This window comes from Alexandromys fortis, unplaced genomic scaffold (genome assembly GCF_014885135.2).
Source record: "Alexandromys fortis isolate MF-2015 unplaced genomic scaffold, M_Fortis_MF-2015_v1.1 scaffold_172, whole genome shotgun sequence".
Taxonomy (NCBI): Eukaryota; Metazoa; Chordata; class Mammalia; order Rodentia; family Cricetidae; genus Alexandromys; species Alexandromys fortis.
Genome location: NW_026068061.1, coordinates 3,272,178 through 3,290,449, shown reverse-complemented (window position 1 = coordinate 3,290,449; position 18,272 = coordinate 3,272,178). Strand labels below are relative to the sequence as shown.

The 18,272-nt window shown below is 43.2% G+C and overlaps 1 protein-coding gene across 7 annotated transcripts in view; it reads right to left on the bottom strand.

Moving 5' to 3' along the window:
- Positions 1-18,272, bottom strand: part of Med12l (mediator complex subunit 12L) — a 301,518-nt gene that overhangs the window by 247,766 nt on the left and 35,480 nt on the right. For all 7 annotated transcript variants that reach the window (XM_050120211.1, XM_050120205.1, XM_050120209.1 and 4 more), the window contains one exon: positions 16,851-17,010. In XM_050120211.1, the coding sequence (XP_049976168.1) occupies positions 16,851-17,010 (160 nt within the window). The remainder of the gene's footprint in view (positions 1-16,850; positions 17,011-18,272) is intronic.

The window sequence follows — 18,272 nt, the reverse complement described above, 5'->3', positions numbered from 1 at the left end:
ATATTCATACATCTTTTCTAGATTTATAACATAAAATAAAACGTAAAGCTTACACAAGTACTTATTGTGTAGATAGCTGACAAGCACTAAAGTCTATACATGTCCAGTTTAGATGTAATTTATTTCAAATATTTTCCATCCCTGGATGGCTTAATCTGCAGTCAAAACCTATCTATGGATACACTGAGCTGAAAAGATGGCTCAGTGCATATAGCACTTGTTTATCGGAATTACCCTTGTAAGTTAAAATTCCCAGCACTCAGGTAAAAGCCAGACCTGCACATGTCTAGACTCCCAGCTCTGAGGGGCATGGGGGTAGATGTCATGGTAGACTCCTCAGGACTTGCTGGCTACCAATCGGGCTCCATATTCAGTGTAATGGGAATATGGCAGAAAATGGTAGAGAAAACTACAATTTTTTAAATGAATCTTTATTTTATAAACACATGCATATCTTTTCTTTAATTGCCAAACACACTACCCTGAGATCTGAACCCCTTTTAGGAATTAATAAATGCATCATCCCTTTGGGCATATTAACATCAGACATCTATCTAATTATCATATGAAACAGCTGATCTCAAGATCTGTGGGAAACGGCACACGATTAAAAACTAGGATGCACAGAAAACTGTCATTAAAAATTGAAAGAGAAGGCAGGCGGTGGCGGTGCACAACTTTAACCCCAGCACTCGGGAGGCAGAGGCAGGTGCTTCTCTGTGAGTTTGAGGCTAGCCTGGTCTGCAGAGCAAGTTCTTAAGTAGCCAGGGATTTTACATAAAGAAACCCTGTCTCAAAACCCTACCCTCCTGCCCTCTCCCTCAAAAACAGATAGAATGGAGATACGGTAACTGAGAGTACCACCTACTCTTGAAGAAGACTGAGGGCTGATTCCCAGCACCCATGATGAGACAGAAATAGAGAAACAACAACGTAGGTCATAAAGAATCAAAGAAAGGTTAAAAGCCCTGAAGCAAAACACAGATGAAGAGAAACAGGTTAAATTAAGTTAAAAAGCTAGCGGGACAAGCCTAAGCTAAGACCGAGCTTTCATAATTAATAAAGTCTCCCTATCTTTATTTGGGGGTTGGCAGTCAAAGAAAAATCTAGCTACCATCCTGGCAGCAAATACAGCATGCCAAAGGCAAAGAGGCCTGAATGTTCCTGGTGCTGTTATATTAGCAGGGACTTATTGGCATCAGAAGGATACTCTGAGACACAAACACAACAAGCCTACAATGCAAACCCCAGCTCCACCATTCACCGATTGTAAAATCTGCAGCAATTGACTGAACCTTGGCTAAGTCTCAATGTCCTCGTCTGCAAAATAAAGATTGATAATAAACAGCTCGATGACTGTACAGACGAGTCACTAGGACAGTGGGTACAGAATAGGAACTGATCAGCAAGTGCAAAGGATGGCTGCGGAACGGAACCGGTGGACACTGGCTCCCGGTGGACAGCGTGAGCTGCTTCAGAGAGCAGACTTGCCCCCTCCCTCCAGCTAAGTTAACAGCCAGCCGATAACATAATGGCTGGAACATTACTTATTGTGAGCAGACAGGGTTGCTTTCATGGCTCAAAGGCACTCAATGAATCCACAATCTTTAGTGAATGAAGATCGAGCTTCTGGCGTGAGAACTAAACCCATCTCAGAGGCTACCTGCTGGCACTCATCTGACTCCTGTGTTCAAGCTGCTCTGCTCGGAGGCTGTGCTCATCTAAAATGCCTTCTCTGCTCACCATAAGCATGAGCAGAAGTTTCTGGGACCAGCTGAAACATCACGGACCATTTCTCTAGAATCCCCATACCAGCCCTCCACCTAGTATGGATGACTCATCCTTCTCTGAGGGTAATCACCTCAATGTGCTTCATTTCCATCAATTAAACATCAACCAATATATCATAAAGTCCTTCCAAAATAGATAACAAGTCCCTACCCACTGATTTTTGCCTTTCAGTTCTTAGAACTTAAAAGAACCCCATCACTGCATACCTACAGTGGTTTAACACCAATACTAAAAAGACTAAATAAATAAATAATAAAAAGACTAAATGTTTTAATGCTGTTCTTACTAGAAGCATCAGTGTGCTTTAAAACATCCATGCAGACACTATAATGTGTGTGTGTGTATGTGTGTGATATGCCTGTATAGCACACACATGCCCATGGAAGCCAGAAGAGGGCATCAGATCCCCTCAGCCGTGGAGTTAAAGATGGCGGTGAGCTGCACGTGGATCCTACAAATTAAACCTGGGTCCACTGAAAGAGCAGTCAGTATTTCTAGCACAAGTATGTGGCTTTCTCTTTGAAGAAACTTACATGTAAACATGTGCATAAATACCTTTCTATCCCGTGACAGCCCAGTTTCCTGGACACCGTCTTTCCTTTTACAAAAGCAGCTGGGAACTACGTGAAATGAATGAAAGAGATTCCGAGCATTTTTTGTTTTGTTTTTAAACACAAACATATCCAGGAACGAAGGAGCCTCCTCGGTGGGGTTAATCAAGTCATCAGGGGGTTAATCAGCCAGACCTTGGAGCTGACTAAATGAGCAAACCATCAGCTTCGGCACACAGAAGCTGCACATCCATCTCCTAACACGCGGTAAGATCACCGGGAGATCTTCCAGCGTGATCCTATTTCACGCTAGATGCTTTTTTGATGAATACCATCAGCAGAGGGAAAAGACAACCAACTGGGAGACACCGGGAGAATCATGTCCCTGAGAAAGGACTTGGCTCTGGAACACATAAAGAATTATTACAGCTCAATAATCTGAAGACAACCTAATTTTAAGTTTAGGTTGCAGAAGACTGGAACATATACCTCGCCAATGAAGATCAACAAATGGCCAAAAGGAATGCCTCACCATCAGAAGCTATCATGAAAAATACAAAGCGAAATCACAATGACCTGTGACAAGGATGGCTATACCCAACGCACAGGGACAAGCACTGTGGAGATGGGGAAAAGGTGGGCTCCTTGAGCACCGCAGATGAGAATGTGATATAGAAGAATAAAGAGAAGTTTGGCAGTTCTTCAAGGGTAAACATGGAAACATGACGTAACCCAACTACTTTACAGCCAGCTATATACCCCAGAGATAAAAACACTATGTGCACAAAGACTTTCTGCAGACGCTCATGGAGCACAGCAAGACCCACAGCAGACAAAAGGTAAATCAGAGCATCCATCAGCTGCCGAGTGGACGAACTGTGTGCATGCCTGCAATGAAGTAACACTGATATATAAGGGGAACGCCATGCCATGCTTTTGAGACACGCTATGGTATGGAAGAACTTTGAAAACACTAAGTGAAAAAAGTCAATTTGGTAGAAGCACATATTACATGACTTACGATGTTCAAAATTTAAAAAAAAATTATACATACAAAGCAGACTGGTGAAGCAAAAGAATTTTGCATTTGGATATAAGAAAATGTTCTAAAATGTGGTTGATGATGATGATAATGGTGATGATGATGATGATGACGATGATGGTGATGAAACTATGATGGTAACTCCTTAAATGTTTTCCTCTGTTCAGGATTCACTCAACAGTAGAGAACTCATAGGTGCCACAAAAGTATATAAATTATTAAATAATCATCTACTTTTGTCTGCATACATGATTTTCTGGTGTTATTATTTAACTGGCTTTACTGTCCAAAGACATTGCATATTATACAAACTACTGCCACTATAAAATCAAGACTATATCCTAGAACAAAATAAGCAATAAATAGCTAAAAATAAAAGCCGTCAGTATTTAGCCACAAACATTTTCTACTGCAGGCTGGAAGTTCCGCTGGGATGTGGAGCTGCGAAGAGAACTAAGAAAGAAACCACCTGTGGTCCTGGGAGACACAGAGATGCAAGGGAACCAGCAGCCATGGGAGGAACAGTCTAGTATAACCATGGGACTTGGGGGAGGATTTGAAGGGTGGCATTCTGTCACACTGGAAGGAAGGCACAAATGAATTTCACGGGCAGAAGCAGGCATGCCACATTACTGGCAATGCCAATAATGGAAAGCAGAGGAGACTCCAGAAGCCAGAGGTCCCCAAATGTGAGTGTTTTCGGAATAACCACCAGGGGGCACTGGTGAAACATAAATGGGTTTCCAAGAGTCTTAACCAGCAACTCAGGCCGACTTGCCAGTAACCCCTTTGACCACCACAGAATTGTGAGCAAAGGAGTATGAGGATCAGATATATAAATAAAGACTAACTCTCATGAAACTGTAGAAACAAAGTGAGCAGAGGCTACCAGGTTCAGTAGGGAGGTGACACTGGTAGAACAAAGGAAAGAGGTGGGTTTGGCATCCTCACCAGGGAAACCAGGAACCAGATGGATAACAGAGATGGAGCACAGGGCTGCTAGATTAGAGAACTTTCCAGACTCCAAGTGGGGTGGCTGAGGAGATCACAGTGCCACCCCATGAGATGTGGAACCTATAAAACTGCTCAACGGGTAGGAGGCTGGACTCAGCTTGCTATATTAACTTCTTGCTTTAACTAGGCTTCAATTTAGAGATCGTTACAGACGTGCAGATCTCAGCAGATACCTCAGTGAACAATGACCTTTCGCCTTGGCATGGTAAGCGATTTCTAGTGTTGAAAACAGGGCAGTATTTATAAAGATTGGGCCGGTGCATTTAATTAACCCCTTAGGACACGTTCCCACTTCGTGGGGACCAGGCCCAAGAGGGTTTCCAGCAAGACAAGAGACTTGTCAGTCGGCTTGCCCAGCACACACCGGCACGTCCCACGGCAGGCTGGTGGACCTGTGCCCCAGGTGGGAGAAGAGACCTCAGGAACAAAGGGAGAGGTCCCTCCTGAGGGTTTAGGTGGCAGGAGGAGAGACAGAGGAATGTAGCTAGAGAAAGACAGAGACAGCGGCTGCTGCCCGCTCCCCAGCAAAGCAGCAAACCTAAGTGCATTCGTACATCAGACACCTAATGAACCTTGCAGGCTGTCAGTGTCTACTACAGCTGGTTGGAGAAGGCTCCGTCCCTTAGACAGCAAAATGGAAATTCCATTTTCCCCTTTCCTTTGCCATAACGGAGTTCATGCGTGATCGTCATGCGTGATGGTCACTGGAGCAAAGTTACAACAATAAAAGTGATGCAGTAGTTAATGTCCACACACACACACACACACACACACACACACACAAGGTGAGCAGCTGCTCTAAACCTGCTACTTCTGAACCAACTCTAGATAACTAAGAGCCCTTTGTGAGGACAAAATATGAGACATCTGATCACCAGGCGACCACACAAAATAACTCAAGACAGTAACATCTAGGCTGTACAGAACGCAGTCTTCATGTCTGCCTCCAACACCCCAGGAGCCCCGTACTTCACTGGAGACCAGACACTGAGCATAACCCCTTCACCTAATCCGAGTCAATTCACTTCCCGAGCATCACACCCACAAGCTACCTGACAACCTGATGACTAGCACCTGTTCTCTACACGGTGCTCCACGTAGGCTCACCTGCAGCACGGCAGGGCTGACTCGGGCTTTAGAAGCTTCATTAACGACGGTGTGCTTTGAAGGCTATCCACACTTTATATAAGCTAACGCTAAAACTTAGAGCCCCTCCTAGTGTTTTTCCAAAGCAGCTTTCTAACTATCACAGAATTAGCATTTCAATCACACTACTGGGGGAAAAATTTAGCTTTTCTAAGTCATTACAAGGTTAGCGGCAGGATGAAGAAAGTATGGAATATATACATATTAGAGTACTACTCAGCAGTAAAAAACAAGGACTTCTTGAAGTTTGCAGGCCAATGGATGGAAATAGAAAACACTATCCTGAGTGAGGTAAGCCAGACCCAAAAAGAGGAACATGGGATATACTCACTTATATTTGGTTTCTAGCCATAAATAAAGGACATTGAGCCTATAATTCGGGTTCTTAGAGAAGCTAAATAAGAAGGAGAACCCAAAGGAAATCATATAGGCATCCTCCTGAATATTAACCTTCATCAGGCGATGAAAGGAGACAGAGACAGAGACCCACAATGGAGCACCGGACTGAAATCTCAAGGTCCAAATCAGGAGCAGAAGTAGAGAGAGCACAAGCAAGGAACTCAGGACCACGAGGGGTGCACCCACACACTGAGACAATGGGGATGTTCTATCGGGAACTCACCAAGGCCAGCTGGCCTGGGTCTGAAAAAGCCCAGGTTAAAACCGGTCTCGCTGAACATAGTGGACAATGAGGACTGCTGAGACCTCAAGAACAATGGCAATGGGTTTTTGATCCTACTATACCTATTGGTTTCGTGGGAGCCTAGGCAGTTTCGTGGATGCTCACCTTACTAGACCTGGATGGAGGTGGGTGGTCCTTGGACTTCCCACAGGGCAGGGAACCCTGATTGCTCTTTGGGCTGACGAGGGAGGGGGACTTGGTTGGGGGAGGGGGAGGGAAATGGGAGGCGGCAGTGGGGAAGAGACAGAAATCTTTAATAAATAAATAAATAATAAAAAAAAAGGTTAGCGGCATACAGCTAGTTAAAAGATCAAGGCCACTTCCTGTACACCCTGCACACCATGGAGCACACACCAAGGCTTGCGAAGACTATTTTTAAAAAGTGAAATGTATCTCAGAGGATGTCCAAGAAGTTACGATATGTAAGTATCTGAAAAGAGAGACGGGACACAGTAGGGGAACAAAAGCATTATTAGTCCACTGGGAGTGGTCTATGCTTTTTAACATGGTATGTATTTGTCATTTTAAAATACACACACACACACAGTATTGTGGGGTTGATTTTAAGCTTCCTGGTTTATGGTCTAAGCAATGGTTCTGCAGGCTAATGAAAACCTGGTCGAGGACCCTCTGTCCCCATCCCAGTGCATCTCTCCTGACCTCAGGCAGCTCCTCCTACTAAATGTGAGCAGCACAAAGGTACTGGACGACAACATGCTCTATGGGACTCTGCATACCAAAGCTGTGTACCTACCCTTCACACACAGAAAGACAGTGAGGGTGGGACCAGAAGTGGGACCAAACAACTCTCAAAGGCCTGCTCCTAGTGGCATTTAGTAGTGTTTGAGGCTGGCCACTTGAGATTGGATAACCTACCTTGGGTCTCATCCCTAGAGAAAACTGATTCTCCCTCCCCTTCTCAGCAGCCATTAACACCCTAGAGGTCTTCATCTATGGGGTGAGACTTCCCCCATCCATTCATGCTGGCATGTCAACTGGTGTTATCAATGTGCAGGTCTTTTTTAAGCAACCATATTCTTGAGATTTCATAGGTCATTTATAGAAGATACTGTCTCATAGCAGACATCTTGGTCCTCGGGCTCTTGGAATCTTCCTGACCGTTAGGTATAAAGGCTGTGTGGCTGGCATAGCAGAAGGTGTCAGGTACCCTATGGTATGGTCCTTCCTGCATGCTCTCCCTCTGCTGCACAGAGCAGTCTTTCTGAGGAGGGGTGGGAGACACACTTGTCTCTGGGTGTAGGGATAACTATTTAAAATGCAGTTAGGAGTCAGGCTGTTTTATGAAAGTGGCTGCAGTGGGTTCTCCTCTAGAGCCCATGAGCTCACCGGCCAGGGGTAGTTGGCCAGGTTGACAGTACTGCGTGAATTCTCTTCCACAGAGAGGGTCCAATTATAAGGCTGCTGGTGACTCTCAAGGGATAAATGGCACTATTGCCCCCTTGGTGCCATCTTGTCATGCTAGTCATTGCTATGGTTTGTGTGCTTTACAGCCGGGTAGGAACAATGACTGCTTTTTTCCCCTTGGCAATGTACATAGCTCCTTTGGAGACTGTGGAAGCCAGTCTTGGGGGAGGAGGCCTTCACAACAGTCCCAGCTAAACCCTTCAAAGTTCTTTGTACAAAGTGTGTGGTGTCTTAAGCAACAGGGTCTTATCCTAAAGTTTTAGGAAGCAACTAAGGACAACATCAATGTCCTATATTGTTTTGAGAGTCTCTTGAACTCTCCTGACAAACAACTTGAAAGGAGAGTTTCCAAGCCTGAGACTAGAGTTTTTGTTAGATAGTCTGTGGCTCTTGGGGAGGGATTTAATTCTTAATGTCACAAATGATTGTTCGTGTGCAAGATACCCATCTTTTTAGGATACAAATTTGCTTTTTGGTTTAATAAAAAGTAAAAATATATGTATACTTAAGAATTGTTTAAAAATAAACCTATGCTGTCATCAAAAAAGTAGACTTTGACAAGTACCACATGCATATTTGCTTGTGAGAATAATGAGTTCCAGCACCAAAGAAAGCTGGAGATAGCCCAGACATCTATCAAAGAGTGATTGTCCCAATAACTAGAGCAAATCCACATAATGGGAGCCTAAGAAGATATAAGATTATCAAGTAACTTCCAGGATATGTCGGGCAAAGGGAGGCAAGTTCTTACAGAGAATGTAATATACTGTCTTTCACGTAGAACTAAAAGGCAAAAGATTCATGTATTTGCAAACCTTAGCAAAAAATAAGAAATTCAAAGATTGCAGCTAGCAAGAAATGGCTGAGGATAAAGAGAATACACATGAATGAAGATGAACAAACTTCTGCAAAATTGTTAATAGTTGTAAGTATTAAAATGTCATTGTATCACATGTTCAAAATATAAAACTTAAAAGAAGAAACTCAAAATGAAGACTAGCTGGAAAATGCATATATTTCCAATAGAAGAAGGAGCAACAGAGCTCAGTGGGCTAAGGAACTTACTGCCCAAGCCTTGGGAGCTAAATACGATCCCCAAAACTCATGAAAAGGTGGAAGGAAATAACTGGTTCCACAAGGGTGCTGATTTCACAAACATGCTGCTGCACACATACCTGCACTCACAACATACACACACATAGGAGTAAAAAAAAATAAAAGAAAAAACTACTACCTGAGATCACGGCAGTGCAGACACTAGTAGTGACTTTTTTTAAGAAGTGACTTTTTTTTAAAGGAAGAGAACAATTTTACGTCACAAAGAATATATTCTGAAGTTAGAAAGAATACAAAACAATTAAAGAGCATGTAATAGAAATTACAGAAACATAAAATTCATGAAATTAGTAAAATTTAATTTTAAGTGAAATGGAAAAGTTAAGCTGGAAATAGGAAGACTATAAGTAATGATCATACACATGTGTGCAAAGGAATGTGTATAGCCACCTACCTGGTGACCTAGACACCACTCCCAGCAACAGTGTCAGGATGCTGTTTTCTAAGTATCATTTCCCCTTAAAGAGAAGCAGAATTCCTTTGAATAATGACTTCTGACAGATGTGAGGCAGAAAACTAAAAATGTGATCCTGGAGGCAACCTTCTATCCCTAAAAGCATGGAGGTAACTGCCTTATGCTTAATGTCATCTCAGAGGGTGAGAGTGTGAAGGGTGTCTCACCGGCTAACTATGAGACAACTATGCCACCAGAAGAACAGGAGTACAACTGGCAATACAACAGAGCACACACATTTCTGTGGGCCCACACCAATGACCAAAAATAATTTTTAAAGTAAAGAGATTCATTTTGCACATTGGAGGTACAATAACAGTAGCTCCGAATCCAAATACTAAAAACACAGCGAAAGAACTTAGCATTTATTCTTTTTCAAGGGAAAGAAAAAGTATTTTTCCCTGAAGTTGATAAGGAAAAGTCCCTTCATACAAGAGAATGTCAACTTTATGGCATACCCAATGAAACAGCTGTCCAGTTTGGCTCACTGGGTACCCAATGTCTGGAGGAAAGCCTGGTAGGAAACAAAATGGTGGCAGGTGCCAACACCTCATACCACCCTTTCTTCCTATGGCACAATGTCTCTTTCCAGATGGCCAGTGTGGAAACCCCATTTGCCATGCTTATACAGGAATGTGTGAGACTAACACACCACCTTCTAAACTACGGATGCACCTCAGTTTCTTTGCACTATTGTGCAAAAAGAGGTATTATGTCTTTGGGATAAATGAGCTCTAAGGAACAGTGAAAACGTGGAAGCAATCCTAGTCTGAAGCCTGTCTCCAGATCAATGAAGTTAGCATGCGGTCTCTTTGAGAATTCAAACTGGAAGTAAGCTGGCAGGCTAGATAAGAAACCAAGCTGTCAACTACGGGTTTCACAGGGCTTATTTTTGTAGTCTAAATACCTCAGTGACTACATCAGAAATTACTCACAAAGAGAAGAGGGCCACTCTTTCTCTTCTGTATCTTGGGATGATAAGAGTAGTCTTAAGAGCATATCCAACCTCAAAACCTCAAGTGGTACAGAGAAATGATGGGAGACAACAGACAGTGCCCTGAGCAGTTTAACCACAAGGCATTTTAAGCTGCTTCTAATCTACCCCTTCCTTTAAAAAGAAGACCTCATCCCTTCGATATGCCATCACTCTTCACCAGACCAAACACCCCACGACGAATGCCAGAATTAAAGTCACTCATGCTGCAAACTATTCCGTTTCTCTTTCTCTGGTGTACCGCAACTGAACTTCCTTCGCTTTGCTCTTCCTGTCCCCCGTATCCCCAGTGACAACTCAGTCAACAGTCACCACACCTAACACCCTACCCATGGCCAGCATCCTCTCCTCTAGCAATGTTTGTTGGCTCCAAGAGCTCAGACCCATCACCCGCATGTGGCAACAGCAACCACCTCCTCACAGGGAGGAAACAAGGCATCTTCCAGTTCCCATATCAGTGTAAACAAAACGGAGTGGGAGAACCTACATGGTAGCAACGTAATGCAGAAAACAGTCAACTATGGTAGCTAGGTGTGACAGTGCCCCTCACAACAGATGCACCATACTGATAGTCTATACTTACTGTCTGCCACAGACTGTTCTAAACACCTCAGAGGGATGGGTTCCTCTCATGAAGCATTGATTCATCTCATTCTCACAGAGTACTGTCAGTCAATCCCACCTTATAGCCAGGAAACTAAAGGGTGGTGCTGTAACCGCAACAGTAATCATAAACCCTCTCACAGTCCCCCATCCTCTGAGAGAACACAGCATCCTCTCCAGCAGACATCCCACAGCTGACCCTCGACTGCTGACCTATGTTCGAGCTAAAGCTGAAGAAGAGCAGTTGCACGGGAATTATTTCCTGACCTCTTCCTAGGCACACATCATCCTTCCGCCGGCAACACCCTTACCTGACTCATGTTCAGCCCACCCTCAACTCTTCCTCTGACGAAAGCCCCCTCTTTCTAACTCAACTGCCAAGTCCACGGCTCCCCAGGTCTTCTCACAGACTTATCCTCCGGGACTGTATCTCATTCCTCTCACTATTCGCTATGCTGTACAAGATTTAGACTGTGTGAACACGCACCCTCCACCTAAACTGGAAACAGCTACAGAGTGCTATCTGCACTCTTTTCCTCTGTCCCTGCTGACTGGCCAGTCCAGGGTGCAAGCAGGGCTTTGGAGCCTATCTGCTGAATACGGGAGCTGAGGCTCTTTTTCTGATATTGTCTCACACAGTACTCATCGGTGAAGGAAGACTCAAGGAGCCATCTCAAGAGTTCAAATCGGAACATGGACAAAATATACACAAATCCCCATGGCGTTCATTAATGAGATGGGGACTATGTTGCCCCTGTATAACCCAGCAATAATAAAAGAAGGCCAACACTGCTGGTAAGGGACTAGCCATGTGGGGATCTGATCTTGACACTAATCACCAGGAGACAGAATAACATCCAGGCTGAAATTTTTCCTCAGTAAACCCCACATTTCTTGAAGTTACAAAGACAGCTCAGTCAGTCAAGTGTTGATTATGTAAGCATGAAGGCCAATTCTTTTAAATTTTTATCTGTTCTTCTCCCATCCAATACATCCCAACTGCAGCTTCCCCCACCCCGCCACTCCTCCCAGTTCCCCCCACACCTACCCAAGATCCACTCTCTACCCCATCTTCCGCAAGAAAACAGCAGGACTCCCGGGGACCATAAATGGAACATAACACAAGATACCGTAAGACCAGGCAGATCATGTCATCAAGGCTGGACAAGGCAACCCTGTAGGATTAAAAGGGTCCCAAGCGCAGGCAAAACAGTCAGAGCCACCTCCACTCACATTGTCAGGAGTTCCCCCAAAATATCAAGCCAACCACCATAACATATATGCAGAGGACCAGAATTTAATCTTTAGAACTCACAGAAAAATCTGGACATAATGAAGTGAATGTGCAGCCCCGGGGCTGTGGTGGCAGAGACAGACAGATCTTTGGAGCTTACAGGACAGCCAGCCTTTCTTAATCAGCAAGCTCCAGGTCAATGAGGCCCTGTCTCAAAACCCCTGAAGAACACCTGAGGTTGATCTCTGACACAGGTACACACACGCATGCACAAAAGCATGCACTGCGTGTGCGCACACACACGTGTGCATGTGTTCACCCTACAGCACCATGGCCTCAGAACGCTGTCTCTCTACTCATCCTACCTCATAAACACACAAGACACTGCTTTGTTGACAGCAGTGTTGAGAACAATTGTAGCTGCTATTAGCTAATTCAGAAGTATGACAATGGCTCATACAATAGATAAAATCCTACAGACGAGTGAAATACTTCTACTGTTAAAAAAAAGAAAACTAGGTTTCCTAATCATTTTAAATACTACTGTAGTAACTCCATATGAGATTGAGTTTTTCATTCATAACTATTAGTTGGTCCATTTAAAGTGCTTTTCTCTGTTAACATCGAAGTATTTAAAGCAGCTAAGAATATCAATTCCCTAAAAGGCAAAATTGATTCAATTCACAAGATAAATGAAACGAAACAAAACCCTTATTGCTGCTGGCAGAACAGCAAACTAGTTTAATACTATGGAAGCAAGTATGGGGTTTGTCAAAACACTAAAAATAGACCTGCCCTGATGTGACCCAGCTACACGACGCCTGAGCGCATATGGAGGATTCTGCAGCCCACTGCAGAAGATACTTGAACGCTCATGTTTATTGCTCCTCTATTCACAAAAGAAAAAGAGAATAGCCTAGATGTCCATCAACAGGAAAATAATGAAAATGTGCCAAATACACACAATGGAATCTTACTCAGCTGTTAAAGCAAAATGATAAGACTTGCAGGTGGAACCCAAGAGTGTACACTGAGTGCCACGGCCCAGTCTCAGGAAGACTAACACTACACACATATTCTCTTTCATGCCCAACTCCTAACTTTTAAAGTTTGTGTGTAAGTAAATAAGGAGTTGTACAGGTAGGTACCAGCTATGAACGTAGGGATTCCTGACTCAACCGGGGTTTCTATTGCAGTAGCAAACACCATGACCAAAAGTCACTTGGGGAGGAAAGACTTGCTTCCATATTACAGATGGCAGTCCATCATGAAGAGGGGAGTCAGAACACAAACTAGAGGCAGGGACCTAAGCAGAGGCCAGGGAGACATGTTGCTACTGGTTCTCTCAGCAGGCTCTCCTCACGGGCCACGCCCACATCCATCACTAATAAAGAAACTGCCCCACGGGATGTCCACCACTCAATCTGACGGAGGCATTTTCTCAACTGTCATTTCTTCTTCTCTGGTAACTATTGTATATCAGTGTACATAAAATCATGCACCATGAAAGGGGAACAAGAGGTATCGAGAAGAGGAGTGACGAGGGGGCACATGCAATCTGAATGGTGTCAAGAAGAGCACTGGAGTCGAGGGAACGGGGAGAGGGGAAGCAGGGAAGAAAGGGGAAGGCTGCACTAGTTTGCTTCCCTGCTGTTCCCTGCTGCTGCACGAAAACACTGACCAAATGTAATCTGGGCAAGGGAAGGGTTGACTTGGCACAGTCCGTTTCGAGGGCAGCCAGGGCAGGAATGCGAAGGCGGGAACCACTGAAGTCACAGAAGAGTATAGCTTCCTGGCTCACTTCCCAAGCCATCCTCATCTTGCTTTTTGATCTGTCCCGGAACACCTGCCCAGAGGGTGGAACAACCCAAGTTGGTTGGGTGGGTCCTCCCTCATCAGTCACAAAGCAAGAAAATGCCCCCAAAGTCAGGTCCAAAGGCCAAGCCAATGAAGGCCAATGTCTCAACGGAGGATCTCTTGTCCCAGATGACTGTAGTTAATATCAAGCTGCCAAAAAATATCCAGGATGAAAGAAATAGCAAAAACAAAATTTGAAAAATGTTATAACCAAACCTAATTCTTTGTGAGCCAGTAAAAATAAAATACTTTGTTTAGACGTGTTCGCACTATGTATCCCTGGCTGGTCCTCAACTCTCTATGAAGACCACACTAGTCTTGAGCTCACAGAGACAAGCCTGCCCCACCACCCAAGTACTAGAATTAAAGGTACATAATATCATGCCTGCCAAACACATTTTTTAAAAAGATAGTTGATAATAAATATGTTTTATTTCTGATGCCCCTCCCCTCAAGTGACAATGCTCTCCAATTTGTTAGCCTTCCCTAAACACATCTAACTATAACACTTCTTTATTTTATTTTATTCTAGTTTGTACCTATTTCAACAGGTTTCATAAGGACTTATATTTTAGCTTCCCTAATTCCATCAATTTAAATACCTGGCCTTAGCTAGAGATTCTTTGAGAATTTCATGTCATGCACCCCAATCTTACTCATGCCCAGCCCTTTCATATCCTCCCCTTGCGCCTGCAGCATACCCCCCCCCCAAAAAAAAAAACCTCTGAAGAATAAATTTAAAACAAAGCAAACAAAAAACCGTCTCTGTTATGGAGTAATCTTTTTGTATACTATGAAGATGTGTCTGCTAAGGCACCCGCTGATTGTTTAAATAAAGACCTGAATGGCCAGTAGCTTAGCAGGAGAGGAATAGGCAGGATTTCCAAGGAGACAGAAGAAGATCAATCTAGGCACACGGAGATGTCAGCAAGATGCAGACCAAGTAGGATATACAGAGACTAAACAAAAAATAATACAGCTAGCTCTCCTAGGACTTGACCATTATCCCAATTTTCTCAGGGTCCCCTAAAGATGTCATCGCCTTCGGACAACAGGAAACAATCTAAAGAACACAACTGCCACATTCTCAAGAGGTGGAGTGGGTGGTTTTGGGCCATTCAGTGGGTTATAAATGTTGGTCATCATTTGGGGGTGGGGGGAAGGTTTCAGGTTGTTACTGGTAATGGTCAGGAAGACAACTAAAAAGATCAGATTAGATTAAGAAATCTCTTTCTGAAAAGAAAAAAAATAGTATATTTTGACTCTACTTTTCAACTAAAAAAAAGCGACTACTAACCTCAAATATTTTACATTGGTATAGATTTTTGTATATTGATACAAATTAAGCCTATTTTTGTTTTAACATACCGTATGTATGTTTCTATTCTTATTTAAGGCATTGTACCTGAGTAGCTCATTTTATAATGTAAAGTTCTAGTTCTTAAAAGCTATTATTACAAACTGTTTAGGATAATTAAGAAATGCAGGTTAGTAGTTAGTCATCTATAACCATCAAAAATGTAGTCATGTTAGGTATGTTTTCAAGGTTAAACATATATATTTTAGACTGATGATCTTCAAGCAATTCAGAGACCTACAGAATATGGAATTTAAGATATTTTAATAACATAAGGCTTTTCATGACAGTGAGACACATTTGCTCCTGGCAGCACCAATCTACTTCAAAAAAAAAAAAAAAAAGGATGATGGGCATCAAAGAACCTCCATATGGACCCAGACATGGCCCTAGGCAGCAGCCCATGGCTGAATGACACCATGGCCCTAGATGGCAGCATAGCCCACCCAGATTGGCATGGCCCCAGTGGCATGGCCCTCAAACAGAATTGGAAAAAAGAAAATTTTTTTCGAAACAGGGTTTCTCTGTGTAACAGCCCTGGTTGTTCTGGAACTCACTCTGTAGACCAGACTGGGCTCGAACTCATAGAGATCCACCTGCTTCTGTCTTCCAAGCACTGAAATTAAAGGTGTGTGCCACCACTACCCAGCATAGAGAAAATTTTCAAACATATATACACAAAAAAATAACATCATACATATACTAACATAAATGCTTCGGGTCTAGATATTTATTTATTTAAAAAATCACTAAACAACTTCTGTATGCCAAGTACTATCCTGAGAGACCAGCACTGACTGAGAAAATCAAGAAGAAATCCAACCCTGAACAAATCAAAGCTGACCATGCAGCCTTACTATCTAGTTGGGATGAATGAGTACAGATAAGCAATAAGTTAAAGTAACAGGCAGCATTAACAACTGTTAATCAAAGATCAAGGCAACAGCAATTTTAGCCAGAGAGGTCCCAGGATTCACTGAGAAATACCATGGTGGAAGGAGAACACTGCCCACCTGTTTAAGGTCAAGGTTTAAAGTCAGAAAAAGCATTCAGGCTGCTGGTGTTGGCCAAGGGAAGAGGCTGGTGAGTAGGACAGTTGTTCATAAAAGGATTCTAAGCACAGGAGTGGCGTGATTTCTGTCCTAACAGGATCGTTCTGGCTACAATGCGGAAAGCTGTGCTAGCAAGATTAACTAGCATCAACTGTCATTACAAAGGCAAAGGCAGTGTTACTGACCAGAAAAGAGCCAGGGAACATAGGGTAGGAGGGAGTAACCAACACCAGTAAGGCTTGCTAAATTGGAGTAAAAACAAGCAGGAAAGCCAGTCGGGGGATGCTTTGGCCCAGACAAGAGAGGATGGTCTGCCCAGCACCTCCACAGCTGAGTTGTGCAGAGATCAACACGGGCAAAATCATGGGGACATCAACAGGACATGCTGAGTGAAGAGAGAGTAGCTGTCAGCTGCACCCTAGACTTCCTCGCGCTCACCATGAGGAGCGCTGAGTTCTCAGGGGGTGCAGGGGACAATCACTTGAAGAATCGACAGGGAGATGGAAATACCGCAGCACACTGCCTCACTTACCCAAATTGGGGTCTGGAGCCTGGCGCTTCTTAATCTTAGCTTCAGAAATAGCAGAATAATAGGCACAAGTCATCTTGATCAGCCACGTTGCTCGAACCATTGGCACAGAATACTTAGCTAAATATGCAAAAACGTCCTCTTTTTTACTAAGGATGGGGACCTAGAAAGAAATAGCATACGATGATCAGACATGATAGCATTGCTAGGCGAACTTACAGGGAAGGGAGCAAGGGAAGGGCTGGAAGTTAGATGCTGCTATAGGAAAGACTGGTGCACTTTCAAACAGTACATGTGGTATTAAAAGAGGTAAGAAATTTTAAGCCAATTTTTACTAAGAAACGGAAATCAAAATTATGTTTCGCACATGGAAAAATGGTTATCAGCTGTGCTTTTTTATTTATAAAACAAAATCTTGTCGCATTTCCAGATGAGGAAAGTTATTAAATAATTCCATGATGCTCTTCCAAATGATTGATCCCCAAATCAGACGGGACAGTTCGGCTAGGCTTTGTCACCATCCTACATTTTATCTGGGGACACTTTTCTGTATTGGGCCAACTGCAACATTTCATAAATGCAACCATTTCCAGAAACCATCTGGAAGTATCTTTAGCCCAAAGTATTAAGTAGAGTCTAAGATGATGGATCATTGAATCCGCCTAATACACACTGAGCTACAATAGCTGAGCAATTAATTCGCTGGCTGAAGTAGACACTTGAGGCTGTTAATTATTTCTTCAAGACCACAAAGGTACAATTCAGCAAATTAGTATCCCAATATACCAGTGCATAGTTCGAAAGAGTTAATTCATTCTTCCAGAATACCTCATAAATACCCTATAAACATTCTGCTATTCTATGTAATTTATTTAATTGATGAATATGACAACAATAGTCAACAGGAGGACATTTGCTCCAATGCAGCGGGAAGGGACTAGTAAAGCTGTAAGGTGCACACCCTCCACACCCCTAGCAGGGTGATTCCTTCTGTGATACTTCCCTAGGTCTTGTCTGTCAAGCCCGCTATTTTCCAGCCATATATGAATTTTGATAGTACCAATCCTATGCACCTCACAAAGCGGGTATTCCATTTTTTTTTTAAACATGGGCATAAAAACTACAGCAAGGAGGATTCTGTCACCAGATTAGGTATTTCTCTACACCAGCCCACGTGTTTTCATGCCGTGGATTTGGCCCCTTCAAAAGAAGACACTGGAACCCTGCCTCGGATATCAAGAAACCTGATCTCTCTACCCCAAAAATCATTCTTAAATTTGGGTTGCAAAGTCAAGGCTTCAAACCTGCCAATTCATAGAGCATAGCATTTTTCTAATAGCTTGCAAGTCAAAGTGGACTTTTAAATTTAACTATTTGCATGCCTGGTACAACATGTGACCTCTAGAATTAAAAAGCTCACCTGAT